We start from the raw sequence: 15,763 nt of genomic DNA, 5'->3' as shown, positions 1-15,763 counted from the left end.
AGGAACCAAGGGAGGATAATTTCATGATGCTAAACCTTTCTTAATAAAATGATTTACTCTTCAACTGTGTCTGGTCCAGGATTTGAGAGCTGCTGAGTCATAAATGGTCATGTAGCAACCAAGAGAAATAAGCCACAAACACCTGGGTCCTGACCTTATTACACAACTCTCTCCCAGGTGCTCTTTTTCCAGGCCACCCCACGCGGTCCTTGGACCAGTGGTACTGGCATCACCTATGAACCAGAATCTCCATTTTAACAATCTCTCTGGAAAATCTGTACGCACACTGTAGTTTGAGAATCACTAGCCTGGAGCAGGGGTCACCAAAATTTTTCCATAAAGAGCCAGTTAGTGAATACTTTATGGTTTACCATGCCTCTGTTTGAACTTCGCAACTTTGCCATGGTCACCCAACAGCAAGCATAAATGATGAGTAAATGAAGGGGTGTGATTGCATTCTAACAAACCTTATTTACAAAAACAAGCAATGGGCCGTATTTTGCTGATCCCTGCTGTAGAGGATAAGGGATGTGTATACTGATATTTATCCTTCATTAATTCATGCATCCACTCAATATATTTTAATCTAACACCTACTATTTGTTGTGGATACAATATGAACAAGCAAACAGGAAGTATCTCCATCGCCTTTTCGATCATTTAAGAGGAAGCCAAGAAGAAACATTTACTCTAAAGCTTTTTTTTTTTTTCCAGATGGAGTCTCGCTCCGTCACCCAGGCTGGAGTGGCACTGGCACAATCTCAGCTCACTGCAACCTCTGCCTCCCGGGTTCAAGCGATTCTCCTGCCTCAGCCTCCTGACTAGCTGGGATTACAGGCGCCTGCCACCACACCTGGCTAATTTTTATATTTTTAGTAGACACGGGGTTCCACCATGTTAGTCAGGCTGATCTGGAACTCCTGACCTCAGGTGATCCGCCCACCTCAGCCTCCCAAAGTGCTGGGATTACAGGCGTGAGCTACCGCGCCTGGCCATTCTAAAGCTTTTTAATCTAAAAGTTTTCTAGATTTACCTCTGTGGAACAAATCTTCACTGGAAGTCCAATGGGTACAGTTTTGATGAGTTTGAAAAAGCTCTATGAGGCAGCTTGTTTGGCAAGCAAAGTATGGGAGGACCCAGTACTCCTTCTGTGATGATTCCCCCTAACCTTGCAGAAACTTAATGTTTTGATTACTGTTTTGAACAGTGGTTCTTAAACTTCAACAGGCATCAGACTCCCCTGGAGGGCTTGTTAAAACAGATTGCTGGAACCCACCCTTCAGTATTTCTGATTCAGTAAGTTTAAACAAATTGCCAATGCTGTGGGTCTGGAGGCCAGTTTGAGAACTCGGGATTTAAAACCTCAAATCCCATCATGCTATAAATCTCTGCTATACAGAATATGGACTCTAATGCTAATTCCTCTATGATTTTCCTGCTTGCTTCCTTGCGGTTCCTGCACTCCCTAAGTGGGGCCTTCTCATCTTCACGATACAAGGGAGTTAAATTTTACTCCTGGAAGCCAGGAACTCCAGCTTGGGTGTTGTCCCTCCTCTCCCATCAACTAGTAATGCACTTGCAGTTTCCTGACTATAGGAGAATCTGTTTTCAGGGAGATAACTCTGTCCACATTAGCATCATCCTTCCTGAGCCTCACTCATAGTAGTATAGTAAGATCAGGCAGGCTGGACATGGTGGCTCACGTCTGTAATCCCAGCACTTTGGGAGGCCGAGATGGGCGGATCGTGAGGTCAGGAGATCGAGACCATCCTGGCCAACATGGTGAAACCCCGTCTCTAGTAAAATACAAAAAATTAACTGGGTTTGGTGGTGCGTGCCTGTAATCCCAGCTACTCGGGAGGTTGAAGCAGGAGAATTGCTTGAAACAGGGAGTCGGAGGTTGCAGTGAGCCGAGATCGCACCACTGTACCACTGCCCTCCAGCCTGGCGACAGAGCAAGACTCTGTCTTCAAAAAAAAAAAAAAAAAATCAGGCAAAAAGAAGGAAGTGGAAGACGGTGGGAGGGGGAAGTCTCACCATACAGGCAGGACACTTTGAGGCATGTAACTTGTGGCAACAAGGACAATTGGACAGTTTAGATACATGTGTTAATAAGCCGCTAGACAGTATTATAAACTAGATCAATACTATTGATTTCTTCCTAACACTCACAGACAAAATGAGATTAAAACAAAGGTAATTTTAAAGCATAGAACACACTTTGGTAAAATGATAGCCCATGTGGGATGCCAGGAGGAAGAGGGGCGGCTTGAGGCAAGAGATCCAGTGGAAGGTTGGCTCAGAAAGAGGACACCAACAACAAACTTAGCTGAGACAAAGGTGTTGCCCGCCCTGGCCAAGCTCTCATCAACTGAACATCAGCGTAGGACTTTCCTATTACTGTTCCGCTACATCATGAACTGGATAGGTTTACAGGGGCTGACTTTGGAGCTCAGCTGCCTAGGGTCTTCTATGAAATCATGTGCTTTGAAATACAGTCAAACACACAGTGAACACTTCAAACAAGTAAGATAGAAAGTGACTCTAAGTTTATTTCAAACAAGGGACACTTGAAGTGAGTTTTCCGCCCCCATGACAAAGAACACACGTGAGCTCACTGGCCCTCTATGCTTCTCTTCTCCGCTTCTGAACAGAAGACCTGCTCTAGAACCCATTGTAAGGGGCTCATCTGAGGTTCTTCCCATAAGCAGTGACTACAGCTAATCCCATTAAATGCTTCTCAGAAAGCACTTCTAAAACTGGATCTCCAGTTTAGACTTTTTCCCCAGTGGGTCCACAGGAAGGATGAGTGGAAACATGAAGACTATTCTTTCTCCTGAGGCAGAATCAAGAATTTAAGCCATTGTGAAATCCAATCCAAAATATCCTCCAAGTCCAAAGCCATGTCCAGATTCTCTCCTCTCCAATCCATGAAAAGAGGAGACGAACAGGGGTATCCTCTCAGAGACACAATTCCTCTTGATGGAGCTGAGTACATTTTTAACGGGCTGGGAGACAGAAAGAGGGTCTGGTTGCTGGCTACTTAAAGGACTTCTTTCCTAAGTGGGATCTTTGATGTTTGTCAAGGCTCGACCTCCAGCTGAAACTCTTCCCACAGTGCGCACATTTATAAGGCTTCTCTCCTGTGTGAACCCTCTGGTGTCTATTGAAGTTTGATCTCTGAATGAAACTTTTCTCACAGATGGGACATTTATAGGGTTTCTCTCCCGTGTGGATTTTCTCGTGGTGGCGCAATCCTGAGAAGTCACTAAAGCCTTTCCCACAGTAATCACATTTACAGGGCTTCTCTCCTGTGTGAGTTCTCTGATGCTTCACAAAGTCTGAACTCCGCAGAAAGGCTTTTTTGCAGATGGTGCACTGAAAGTATGTCTCTCCGGTGTGAGTTCTTTGGTGAAAAACAAGCTGAGAATTCCTATAAAAGGTCTTCCCACACTCCCTGCAGGTGGGGAGCTTCTGGGCCATGGGGGCTCTTGGCTGCCCCTTCTGGGAGGTCTCTCTCTTCTCCTCAAGCCACATGGTGGACATTTCTCCTGAATGAGGATTAGGCAAATGCTGACCTAGTTGTTTCTCAGAAATCCTTTCTGGAGGAGAGAGCTGTTCCCCTGTTCCCTCATCCTGAATGTTTTGCAGAGCCTCAGGGAGATTCTCTCCTTCTCCAAAGCATCCTGGCTCATCCTCACTGAAGAAGCCCCTCAAGGAAGCCTGAGAAGGAGCCTCTCCTGAGGCTTGACAGGAAACATGCAGGAGCTCCTGGTCCCTGTGATTCTCCAAGTTTAGGTTCTCCTTGTCATTCTCTTGTCTGTCTCCTAAAAGAAGAAAGAAGATTTGAAATGGTTCAAGTGCTGTGCCCTGTTTACTAACTCATATGTCAAAGAGACGGTCATCATAAAACATTCATTTTCTTTTTTTTTTTTTTTGAGACAGAATCTCACTCTGTCACCCAGGCTGGAGTGCCGTGGCGCGATCTCGGCTCACTGCAAGCTCCGCCTCCCGGGTTCATGCCATTCTCCTGCCTCAGCCTCCCGAGTAACTGGGACTACAGGTGCCCGCCACCACGCCCGGCTAATTTTTTGTATTTTTAGTAGAGATGGGGTTTCACCATGTTAGCCAGGATGGTCTTGATCTCCTGACCTCATGATCCACCCGCCTCAGCCTCCCAAAGTGCTGGGATTACAGGTGTGAGCCACCGCGCCTGGCCTCTTTTTTTTTTTTTTTTAAGGGCATTAGTAAGTGAGGAAGAAAACTACCATATGCCTGAATGCTCAAACTTACTTCCCCTGTCCTGGGTTCAAGGCTAAATGGTTCGGCTCTGGGGCTGAGGATTTTTAAACAACACAGGAGTGCTCATAAAGTGATCACTCCATAAATAAAGCCATATGTATTTCTTAAGGTCCAGGAAAAAAACAAGTGTATTATAGGCAACTACTGCTTTTAAAATGATTTTTATCTGATTATATATAAAAGATAAATATGGTAACTAAAAAAAAAAACTGAAAAGAGAGAAATACATACAGAAGAAAACCAAATCTGCTTCAATCTTACCACTCAGAGATGACAACTACGAGTATACATTTCCTTTCAGTCTTTTTAATTTAATCTATATGTATGCAGGTATATGCTATTTCCTGACATAATTTGTGTCATATTGTACATATCGTTCCATATCCAGCTATGTAGTATTTAATTGTGAATGGTGGCACTAATCAATGTAATATAGAGTCTCCCTCTCCCATTCATAAGACGCCCAGAATTTGTGAAATGCACGTGTCATTTTACCACAGCTGCAATGCAAGGTTGTACTATAAAAGTGAATCCCTTGATCTCTGCTTGAATCTAGTATTTACATGTGCTTTATTAAATCACACTAGCAACTGGAAGTTTGTTTTTCTCACCATAACTTGGGTTTTTGGTTATACTACTTAATGATGCCTATAGAAAATTTTTATTTTGATGGTAGGATTTTCAACTTGTATACATTATTTTAACTATATAGATCTAAAGATGCCATTTACCTTTCTCTTTCTAAAGATCCCTAACTAAAGATCTCTTTCTCTTTCTAAAGATCTCTAACTAAAGATCTAAACATGCCATTTACCTTTCTCTTTCATACATTAGTGTCTTTTCAATTGTCTGCCAGGGATCTAGGCATCTTCTAGAGAGCTAGATCTGAACTTGTGAAGTCAAAAAGCCTTAGAATGTCCCTGAATCTAAAAATAAAATAAAATAAAATAAAAGCCTTAGAATATATTCCTCTCCAATGGCAAAGGTACTTTCTCTTGTCTTTAAAAAAGCCTTTATAAATATCATTTTAAAGAGGTGAGTAATGGCCCATCAAGAAGATGCCATAATAAACACATAATTTGTTCCCCTACCATGAAAATCTAATTTGCTTATTGTGTTTTTGCTACAATAAATAATGCTGTGATCAGCATTTTTCTTCATAAGTTTTTGCCCATATTTCTCATCAATACCTCAAAGGAATTTCTCAAAGTGGAATTACTGTCAACAGGCATAAATATTAAGGCTCTTGACACCTACTGGTAACCCAACTTCCAGAACAACTCTGCCATCCTCTCATATGTGAAATTGGGCAGAGGGGGAAGTAGGTATTCAATACTTAAATATTGAATATTTTTAAACATATGCCATTTAGATGGATGAAAAATGGTTTTTCACTGTTTTAAACTTTAATTCTTAAGTTATGAAAGGATGAATCTTTATCACATTCATGAGCTATTTTTCATACTCGAAGACTACTGCCCATATTTTACTGGGAAAGTACATTTTTCATATCAACTTTCTTTAACTCTTTCTATATTAACAAAAATAATCATTTATCTGTCATGTTCATGAAAACTGTTTCTTGTTGTTGTTATTTTGAGATGGAGTTTTGCTTTGTCACCCATGCTGGAGTGCAGTGGCGTGATCTTGGTTCACTGCAACCTCTGCCTCCCAGGCTCCAGCAATTCTCTTGCCTCAGCCTCCTAAGTAGCTGGGATGCTGGGATTACAGGTGCCCACCACCATGCCCAGCTAATTTTTGTAGTAGTTAGATGGGGTTTCACCATGTTGGCTAGGCTGGTCTCAAACTCCTGACCTCAAATGATCAGCCTGCCTCAGCCTCCCAAAGTGCTGGGATTACAGGCGTGAGCCACTGCGCTGGCCTGATCATGCAAAATTCTTTTTTTTTTGAGACGGAGTCTCGCTCTGTCACCCAGACTGGAGTGCAGTGGCCGGATCTCGGCTCACTGCAAGCTCCACCTCCCGGGTTTACGCCATTCTCCTGCCTCAGCCTCCCAAGTAGCTGGGACTACAGGCGCCCGCCACCACGCCCGGCTAGTTTTTTGTATTTTTTAGTAGAGACGGGGTTTCACCATGTTAGCCAGGATGGTGTCAATGATCTGACCTCGTGATCCGCCCGTCTCGGCCTCCCAAAGTGCTGGGATTACAGGCTTGAGCCACCGCGCCTGGCCTGCACCACACTATTTTAATGATTTTTACTTTTATAATACAACAGACTTAGTATTTTCAGATCTAGCATTCATGAAACATTCCTCTATCAAAACTTTTTAAAAAACTATTCTTGCATGTTATATTTTTCCAGATAACTACTTTTAAAACTTTAATCCTTTGGATTTTGATTAGAAGGGGAAGTATATGACTTTTTGAGACTGCCCCCTGCTTGCCTGTTTTAACTAGGAGCTGTTCTTCCATACGGTCAACTATAACAGCATATTCACTCTCTACATTGACTTTTGCCCCTGATCTGAGTCCAGATCTGGTAAACTAGCAAACTGTTGTATTTTTCAAACCAGGCCTTTCCCATCTGGTTACTGTGACTTCCACAATTATTCCAGGTCTCCTCCCCAGACAGCCGGACTCCTGCACTGACTTCCTGCAGACTTCTTTCCTCCAAGTGCTCCCTTCCTATCTGTCCTACACGTTGCTGCCAGATTCATCTTCCTAAACCTCTTTCCACATATCCTTCTTTTTTTTTTTCTTTTTGAGACGAAGTTTCATTCTTGTTGCCCAGGCTGGAGTGCAATGGTGTGGTCTTGGCTCACTGCAACCTCCGCCTGTCAGGTTCAAGCGAATTCTCCTGCCTCAGCCTCCCACGTAGCTGGTATTACAGGTGCCCACCACGATGCCCAGCTATAAATATATATACACACACACACACACATATATATACACACACATATATATGTATATATATATTGCATTTTTAGTAGAGACAGGAACCTATAATAGTTTTTTGTTTGTTTGTTTGTTTGTTTTTGCCTATCAAGGTGGGATGACCCTTGTAGACTCCTCACATCTGGTTACAGGCAGTATCTAATGGGACCATGTCAGCAGAGGTGGGATGAAGGAAAAACAAACAAACAAAAAAAATGAGTAGGAATATTGTGAGCTATATATCGCAAATAAGATCAGACTACTAGGAGCTATATGGGAAATCTCTGTAGCTTCCATTCAATTCTACTATGAACCCAAAATTGCCCTAAAAAACAGTCTCTAAAAAAATCCTATTGCAACAACCTCCAAAGCAATATTTTCAACCTTTTCTAACTACAACCCACAATAAGCTCTACAGACTAAACTGTGATCCCCCAAAATTCTTATGTTGAAGTCCTAGCCCTCAATATGATGGTATTTGGAGGTGGGGCCTGGGGCCTTTGGGAGGGATTAGGTCTAGATGAGGTTCTAAGGGTGGAGTCCTCATGATGGGATTAGTTTCCTGTCTCCCCTTCTCCCTCTCTCACCTCCCCCTCTCCCAGTCTCTCCCTTTCTCTCCCCCTCTCCTCTCCCCAACCCCTTCTCTGCTCTGTGATGACACAGCAAGAAAAGCGAGGTCAGCACACCATGCTGGCACCCTGATCTTGGACTTCCCAGCCTCCAGAAATGTGAGAAATAAATGTTCGTTGTTTAAGCAACTTAATCTATGGTATCTTGTTACAGCAGCCCAAGCTAAGGCAGTAATCAATATATTTATATTGAAACACAGTACACACACACATATTTTAAACAAGTATTTCCTGAAACACTACCCACCCCTACATCTGATATTTCCTCTTCAATCTTATTGTTTTTTTGTTTTTCTTTTTTAATGCTGGCTGTAACTCTACCAAATGATTTCACAACTCACTAATTGGTTATGCAATGTAGTTTGAAAAATACTGTTCCAGAAGAAATCCTTGTGAAATAGCGTGATGAATATGTTGCATAAAATTAAAATCAAATATCTCAGCTAATGATTGCTCTCTCTGTGGTATACTAGCAAAAGAAAATAACTGATTAGATGCCACTGGGGAGAAAGAATGGCTTGCCCTACCATTCCCATCCTTGGTCCTCTTCTTCCTCTAAGGTGCTGGGATTTACTGTGTCTGTAAGTGTGTGTGTGTATGTGTGTGGGGCCGGGGGCGGGGGGAGGCGTTTTGCAGTTAGGTTTTACATCACTTCAGTGTTTTAGAAAAAGTGTAGAAAGCAAAGAATGACTGCTATTTTACAAGAGAACAAGTTCAGATTTCTTCTTCCCTAGTCTTAAATAAATTATTTATATGAAGTATTTGTTGATGTTGCTGTTTTTAAAATGTGAGGTGCACAGGGATTAGATAAAACTTTTTCCTGTTTGTTTGATGTCTAGATACTCCAACTTCTTGCTAGGCTGCTACATAGTCCTTTTCAATGAAATTCTACTCTATTTGTATTGGTGTCAATTCGTGTGAATCTTAATTCTTTCTGAGAAGGAAAGCTAAAACAACAGAAAAGATTAAAGGCAACAGGTCTGATGTGTGGTCTTCCTTCCATGGTTAAATGTGTGTCAGCAGCCCTATAGCCAGAGATAAATAGACTCAATCTCAATAGTCAAATCAAACCAATCAGATCATGGCTAGTTACAACCAACGTAATAGAATATTCCATCTCCCCCGACCTCCTTCACCACCTCCCCAGTCACCTCCAATTTAATGAGAGGCAGTCAGAAATGATTCCAGACCAATGAACGATTACTCACCTATGTAGGTGGGTCTTGGGATCTTCTCATTGACATGAAGGTACAGTCCTGCCAGCTCTTCCCCATATTCTATTGAATTAGTCAGGTCAGGTTTGGAATGGGAAATGCCTGCTATAGAGAGAAAGATGGATGGTGGACCTGGATGAATGGGGAAGACTGGGAGCTCAAGCTGTGTCTTTCAAAGGAGTACCCTACGCATTAGAGAAAATATGAAGGCTCTGAACACCTGCAGAAATTCACCTTAGAACAGCGTGTGGACCTTGTAAGACACCAGTACTCACAGGATGACCTTGACTGATGGTAAAGGCCAAGAAAACAAGAGTCTAAGGAGGTGGACAGAAAGGTCTGTAGACTACCTGGCAGGCTGGTGTGAGAATCATGACTGGGATCCCACCAATGGTTGGCTGACAAGTGTGGTTTAGTAGAAAAGAGCGTGGACTCAGAGTCAGCCACAACTAAGTTCCGTCATAACTCAGCCCACTTATGAGTTATGTGGCAGTGGGTAAGTATTTGATCTGACACTCACTTTCATCAGGTTTAAAATGAGAATACCATCATCAATTTCACAGATTAAAGAAGTTACTCCGTGCAATGTACCCACAAACAGTTCCTGGCACACTGAATACTTTCAATACAAGGAAGTCCTTACTGTAATTCTGCTATCTCCAGCTTGCCCCAGTTCCCAACTGTGTCCCTAATGATTTCCTTCACCTGGCAATTTTACGTTCAGCAGATGTCTCTATGAGTGCATGGAAAATGCCTCACAGTTTTCCAGTCCTTCTACCTCTTTCCATCAGGCTAACCCACACCCTCACCTCCTGAGACCATTTTCCCATAGGTCTCCAGCATGAGATCCCAGTATTGCTCCTTCTGAGTGGAATCCAGGTGTCTCCACTGTTCCTGGGGAAAAAAAAAATACAATACCATGACTCCCGTGAAGGTGTCTGAACCTGCCTTCCCTGCCTAAAGGAAAGCTGAGAAGAAAGAAACGTGCCATAGGATCATGGCCATCCCAAGACCTGAGACATCCCAGCAGTGTTCAAGGGACAAAGAGGCCAAAGGGAAAACAAAAGTCCCTAAAAGTCCCTATCAGTGTTTCTTTCCTTGGTGAGAAAACATCTAGGCTTTACATTCTGCACTTTTTCAGCTGAATTATTTAAAAGTGGAGAATATAGAGGGTGCCTTTCCATACTTTCCAGGAGCCTTTTCCATACTTTTTTTTTTTTTTTAGATGGAATCTTGTTCTGTCGCCCAGGCTGGAGTGCAGTGGAGTGATCTCTGCTCACTGCAACCTCCGCCTTCCAGGTTCAAGTGATTCTCCTGCCTCAGCTTTCCAAGTAAGCTGGGACTACAGGCACACGCCACCACGCCTGGCTAATTTTTGTATTTTTAGTACAGACGGGGTTTCACTGTCAGGATGAATGGTCTCAATCTCCTGACCTTGTGATCTGCCTGCCTCGGCCTCCTAAAGTGCTGGGATTACAGGTGTGAGCCACCTCGTCCGGCTGGTCCTATTTGTTTTTTTGTTTGTTTGTTTTTTAACTCAAGTGCTTGTACTAGAGGTCTTTGAAGAGAAATAGCCTGATAGTCCCACTATTTAATTAAAATCAGGAAATTCAAAAAGCAAAAGAAAGAAGTTAAAAAGGAATCTGTTGGAAAAGCAAGTACAAATCAATGTAGTTAGAGTCAACTGCATTGTAAGCTTTACCCTGAAACAAAGATTGGTATATTCAGAGAAGAGAGAGATGTTATAACCATACTTGAAATCTCTTATAGTTCTGCATTTAGAGTCTAACATTAAATCAGTTTTCTTGCCAGATAGTGGAAAACTGGTGGGTTCTCTGGAGCAAGGTGTACCTCCACAATCTCCAAAAGAAGCCCTGCTTTTCCTATGAAACGACAGACTGGAGACTCAAAACTGGCAATACCATACAGCTAGGGTCTGCTTTCGTGAATTCAAATTTCCGTCTTCCACCAAGAAGCTGACTATTACACACTCAGACTGTATAGCAGAAGGATTAGCCACCCATTTTTTTTGGAGTCAGACATACTGAGTTTTAAGTCCCAACCTTGCCACTTTCTAGCTGTGCGACCTTGAGCAAGTTACGTAACCTTCCAGAGTTTCAGGCCTCACCTAATGATGGCACTGAACTCACAAAAGTGTTGGGAGGTTTGAGATAAATAATGCAAGTGTCACCTGCTTTCATAGCACACTGTACTTTTTTTATTCACAGCATTTATCTGTTTATTAAATATTTATGTGTTTGTACATATGTATATGCACACGTGTATTTGATTAACTGCTGCCTCTGCTAGTAATGTAAGCTCCATGAGGAAAGGACTCTGTCCTACTCTACATTGTGCAATAGCTTCCCAGTTCCCAAGACCCTGCCCAGAACAGAAGAGCCACTCGATATATGTTGCTGAGGCGAAATAAAGCCCTTAGCAAATAGGTCCTCAGTAGATAATATATATTATTACTATGACATGCAGTCTCCCAGACTCACCCAAAGGATCTGCAGAGAGAATTAAAGGATTCTGCACACTTTCAGAAACCCCAAAGTTGACAGACATGAATAGCCAGGCTTCAGGGAACAGAAATGAGGAGAGGAATTACAAAGCCATCCTCCTACTGTATACAATGTGCTATTCGGGGAAGGCGCTCTCTGAGATGGTTTGGCTGTGTCCCCACCCAAACCTCATCGTGTAGCTCCCATAATTCCCATGTGTTGTGAGAGGGACCTGGTGGGAGATGACTGAACCAAGTGGGCGGTTCTTTCCTGTGCTGTTCTCGTGATAGTGAATAACATAACATCTGATGGCTTCAAAAACAGGAGTTTGCCTGCACGAGCGCTCTCTTTGCCTGCCACCATCCTCCAAAGATGTGACTTGCTCCTCCTTGCCTACCACCATGATTGTAAGGCCTCCCCAGCCATATGGAATTGTAAGTCCAATTAAACCTCTTTCTTTTGTAAATTGCCCAGTCTCAGGTATGTCTTTATCAGCGGTGTGAAAACAGACTGATACATTCTCAGTCCTAAGTCAAGTCTGCCCCCTAGCACATCAAAGAGAAGTGGAAATGGCTCAAGGAGAAAGGAGATACCAAAAAGTGTTGAATTAGCAGGTGCTAAGCCACACAAACAAATGAAAGAGGGTTTGGACTTTTTTGGGTGGGAAGGATAGGAAGCTGAAAAGCGACCTCAATATACTTCATTACATAGTCAACTATTAACTATAACCACATTTTTCATGTGAATTTTAATTTAAATGTTTTAATTTTTAAAGTATAAACAGCTAGCAGCTTATTCTGTTAATCTCCTGTGAAGGCAGCTATTTTAACAACCTCCTGAAAATGATCGCTTGAGCAAACACTTCAGCTGAATACAGGAATTCTCAGTCTTTGTGGTCAGAACACACGGACCCTGGCTTCAGTGCTAGCAGAGGAAAGGATGTACATGCCAAGCACAGTAGTATCTGCCTGGCTGCCTGGCTTGCTGACACAGGATCTACTCCATGAACACAGTAATTACCAAGAAGAGGACAAGGCAGAAAAGGATACAGCCACCAAAACCCCCAGGGGTCAAAATCAGCTCATTGAAAAACCAGAGAAGTTGCTTCAGGAGCACTAACAGGGCACCTCCAGCTTACAGACACAAATTTACTCAAGGAACTGCCAAGAAGCTGGGTGCATTCGAATAAAACCTCCTACTGAAGAGGCAACACACCAATGGCAGCCAGCTTGCCTTTTTCTCATATTTAGAAGAGACGGAAAAACCTAACTTTCTCTCCTGAGAGACAGAAGCATGGGATTTGATGGGAAACTTCTCTCTATTTTTGTGTGGAACTGGCACCATCTTGTGGGTTTATAAGATATTACAACTGACTTGCACTGAGTTACTTACACCCTGTTCCTTTCCTTTAAGTTTGAAAATAGAGGAAGGTGAGTAAATGCATTGCTGGAGTACTATGTAAGGTTCCAACTGAGTCATGGTTTCTACTAATGAAATAACTACTGTGTACTGGGAGTAATACCGTATCATCATTCTGGCATTATTTATGAAGTTCCTCACTTACTTAAGAGATTAGAGGGAGTGATTAATTTAAAAATTCCTTTCACTTCCAAAGGATTCCATTAAACATCAAAGTCTTTCTGATGCAAATAACTGCTGTTAGTTTGGAGGGGATATTCAGATTGGGTAGGGATGAGTTTTGTTCGTTTAACTTAAATGGTTGCTAACTAGTTATCTTCTGAAGGTAGGGAAATACAGACACATGTATATGTAAATACAGTTGTAAAACACAAATTGGTGCTGATGAGCATTTTAAATCTTTTGACTTTAAGTTATCCAGAACAGGTGAGAATATTCTGTACATACTGCAGAAACAATAATCCTCCAAGCCTGGTTGACATATTCCACAGAACACCCAAATCTTTCTCACCAAGCAATGTCTTGCTTAACAATTTGGTTTCTGGACACCTTGAAAGCAGGCAGGAGGGTGCATTTGGTTCACCAAAAAGATATGTCTCTCCCCTGCCACCTCCCCATCCACCTTCCCCCAGAGTAAACTATGAAACTGATATTCTCTAGTTTTTGTATCTCTGAGGCTGGAGAGCTGAAGCTCAGACCCTGGTCTGAAACACAGCATTAAGCACCACCTCCTGCCTTCTTTATTTTCATCTTCACTCTACAGTAGATTGCAAGGCAAGTCCCGGGAGGAGTTCCCTCGACGTTGTAAATGATGTTTTAATTAAGGTACATAGGCTCGTGAAAAAATATATATATTTTTACAAAATTCAACTTTTCAAAATTGTTAACTACATATCAACATAAATCTGTCCCAGAGACTTCTATGTACAGCAAAAATGAAGTATTAGGAATTGCTGAATGTACCTTCTGCCTGAAACAACTAAAAATGGGACAAAATATGTGAAACAATAGCTTTCAGATATGGCACATTACCCAAGCAGAGCAGAACAAGATCCCTGGAAGCGGGAAAACAAACTCAGTGAGCTCTAGTTATCCAAACGTACTACCTGGACAGAGGATCCAAGCAGCAGCACAGGAAAGGCAAACCCAGGCTGAGCCAGGCAGCCTCCCTGAGTTGAGCAGAAGGAGCTCAGAGTCTGGAAATGCCAAGGTGCTTAGAGTTGACAGGGCAGAGAAATCAGAGGCGGAAGCTGCACAAAGAGAAAGCTCCGGAGATCTACAGAGCGTCCCCCCAAAGTCTGGGAAATAACCACCCAAAAGAATCAGAGGGAACAATCTCCTGAGTTCACACGGTGCTGGAAACAGTTTGTACTTCCACCAGGCAGAGTGGAAAACCTGGTATATGAAGGGGCATCAGATTACTCAGAATACTCAGAAGGGAAGTGCCTTAGCATGGAAAAAATAATACTAGATTAAATGTTTCTCTAGTGCCATATAACCAACCGTGTTCAAATAACTGCATCCCATAGCAAAGTTCAAGAACATTTACAGTAATACAAAAATATACAGCACCCCACCAATGTCTGATACCCAATCAAAGATTACCAGGCACGGGCAACATGGTAAGACACAAAAAAATTTAAAAATTAGCCAAGCATTGTGGCACATGCCTGTAGTTCTAGCTACTCAAGAGGCTGAGGCAGGAGGATGGCTTGAGCCCAGGAGGTCAAGGCTGCAGTGAGCCATGACTGCACCACTGCACTCCAGCGTGGGTGAAAAAGTGAAACCCTGTCTCAAAACAAACAAACAAACAAACAAAAAAGACAAAGATTACCAGGCATACACAGAAGCAGGGAAACACGTCTTATAATGAGAATAATCATTTGATCAAAACTGACCCAGAACCAATACAGGTAGTAATCAGTAGATAAGGATATGAATACAAATACAACTATATTCCACATGTTCAAGAAGCTAGAGAAAAAAGTGAACACATTAAGTATAGACATGAAAGATATAATGAAGCCCAAAATCAAACTTCTAGACATGAAAAATTCATCCAAAATGAAAAATATACTGGAAGAGATTAACAACAAATTAGATGCGGTAAGAAGAAAAGACTAATGAACTTGAAGACATAAAAATAGAAACTGTCCTAAATGAAACACTAAGACTTCAAAAGCAGAATGAAAAATACACTGGATGAGATTAATAGCAGATCAGATACTATAAAAGAAAAGATTAGTGAACTTGAAGACATATAGAAATTGTCCAAAATAAAACACCAAGACTTCAAAAACAGAAAAAAAATCAGTAAGCTTGGGACAACTTGAAGAGCTCTGATACATGTATATACATTATCATTATACACATTCCACAGGTATTATTTCCGAAGTCCTTAAAGGAGGGGAGAAGTAAGCGACACAGAAAAAAAAAATGCTTTAGAAATAATGGCCAAAAATTTTCCAAGTTTAGTGAAAACCATACACCCACAGATCTAAGAAGCTCAATGAATCCCAATTATATGAAATGTGAAAATGACTCTAAGGCACATCAAAATCAAATTGTTTCAAAAAATGAGAATACATGGGCAGATCATGAGGTCAGGAGATCGAGACCATCCTGGCTAACACGGTGAAACCCCAGCTCTACTAAAAATGCAAAAAAAAAAAAATTAGCCGAGTGCAGTGGCAGGCACCTATAGTCCCAGCTACTCGGCAGGCTGAGGCAGGAGAATGGCGTGAACGTGGGAGGCGGAGCTTGTAGTGAGCCGTGATCACGCCACTGCACTCCAGCCTGGG

At 42.1% G+C, this 15,763-nt stretch overlaps 1 protein-coding gene across 1 annotated transcript in view; it reads right to left on the bottom strand.

Moving 5' to 3' along the window:
* Positions 1 to 2,527: 2,527 nt before the first annotated feature.
* Positions 2,528 to 15,763, bottom strand: part of ZNF18 (zinc finger protein 18) — a 20,447-nt gene continuing 7,211 nt past the window's right edge. Inside the window, exons 7-9 of the mRNA XM_011933243.1 lie at positions 9,849 to 9,933; positions 9,034 to 9,144; positions 2,528 to 3,827 (exon numbers count right to left, since the gene is read on the bottom strand). Of these exons, the coding sequence (XP_011788633.1) occupies positions 3,040 to 3,827; positions 9,034 to 9,144; positions 9,849 to 9,933 (984 nt within the window). The 3' untranslated portion in view covers positions 2,528 to 3,039. The remainder of the gene's footprint in view (positions 3,828 to 9,033; positions 9,145 to 9,848; positions 9,934 to 15,763) is intronic.

This window comes from Colobus angolensis, unplaced genomic scaffold (assembly GCF_000951035.1).
Source record: "Colobus angolensis palliatus isolate OR3802 unplaced genomic scaffold, Cang.pa_1.0 Scaffold125, whole genome shotgun sequence".
Taxonomy (NCBI): domain Eukaryota; kingdom Metazoa; phylum Chordata; class Mammalia; order Primates; family Cercopithecidae; genus Colobus; species Colobus angolensis.
The sequence above is the reverse complement of the archived record's forward strand: the minus strand, read 5'-3'. Positions and strand labels throughout refer to the sequence as shown.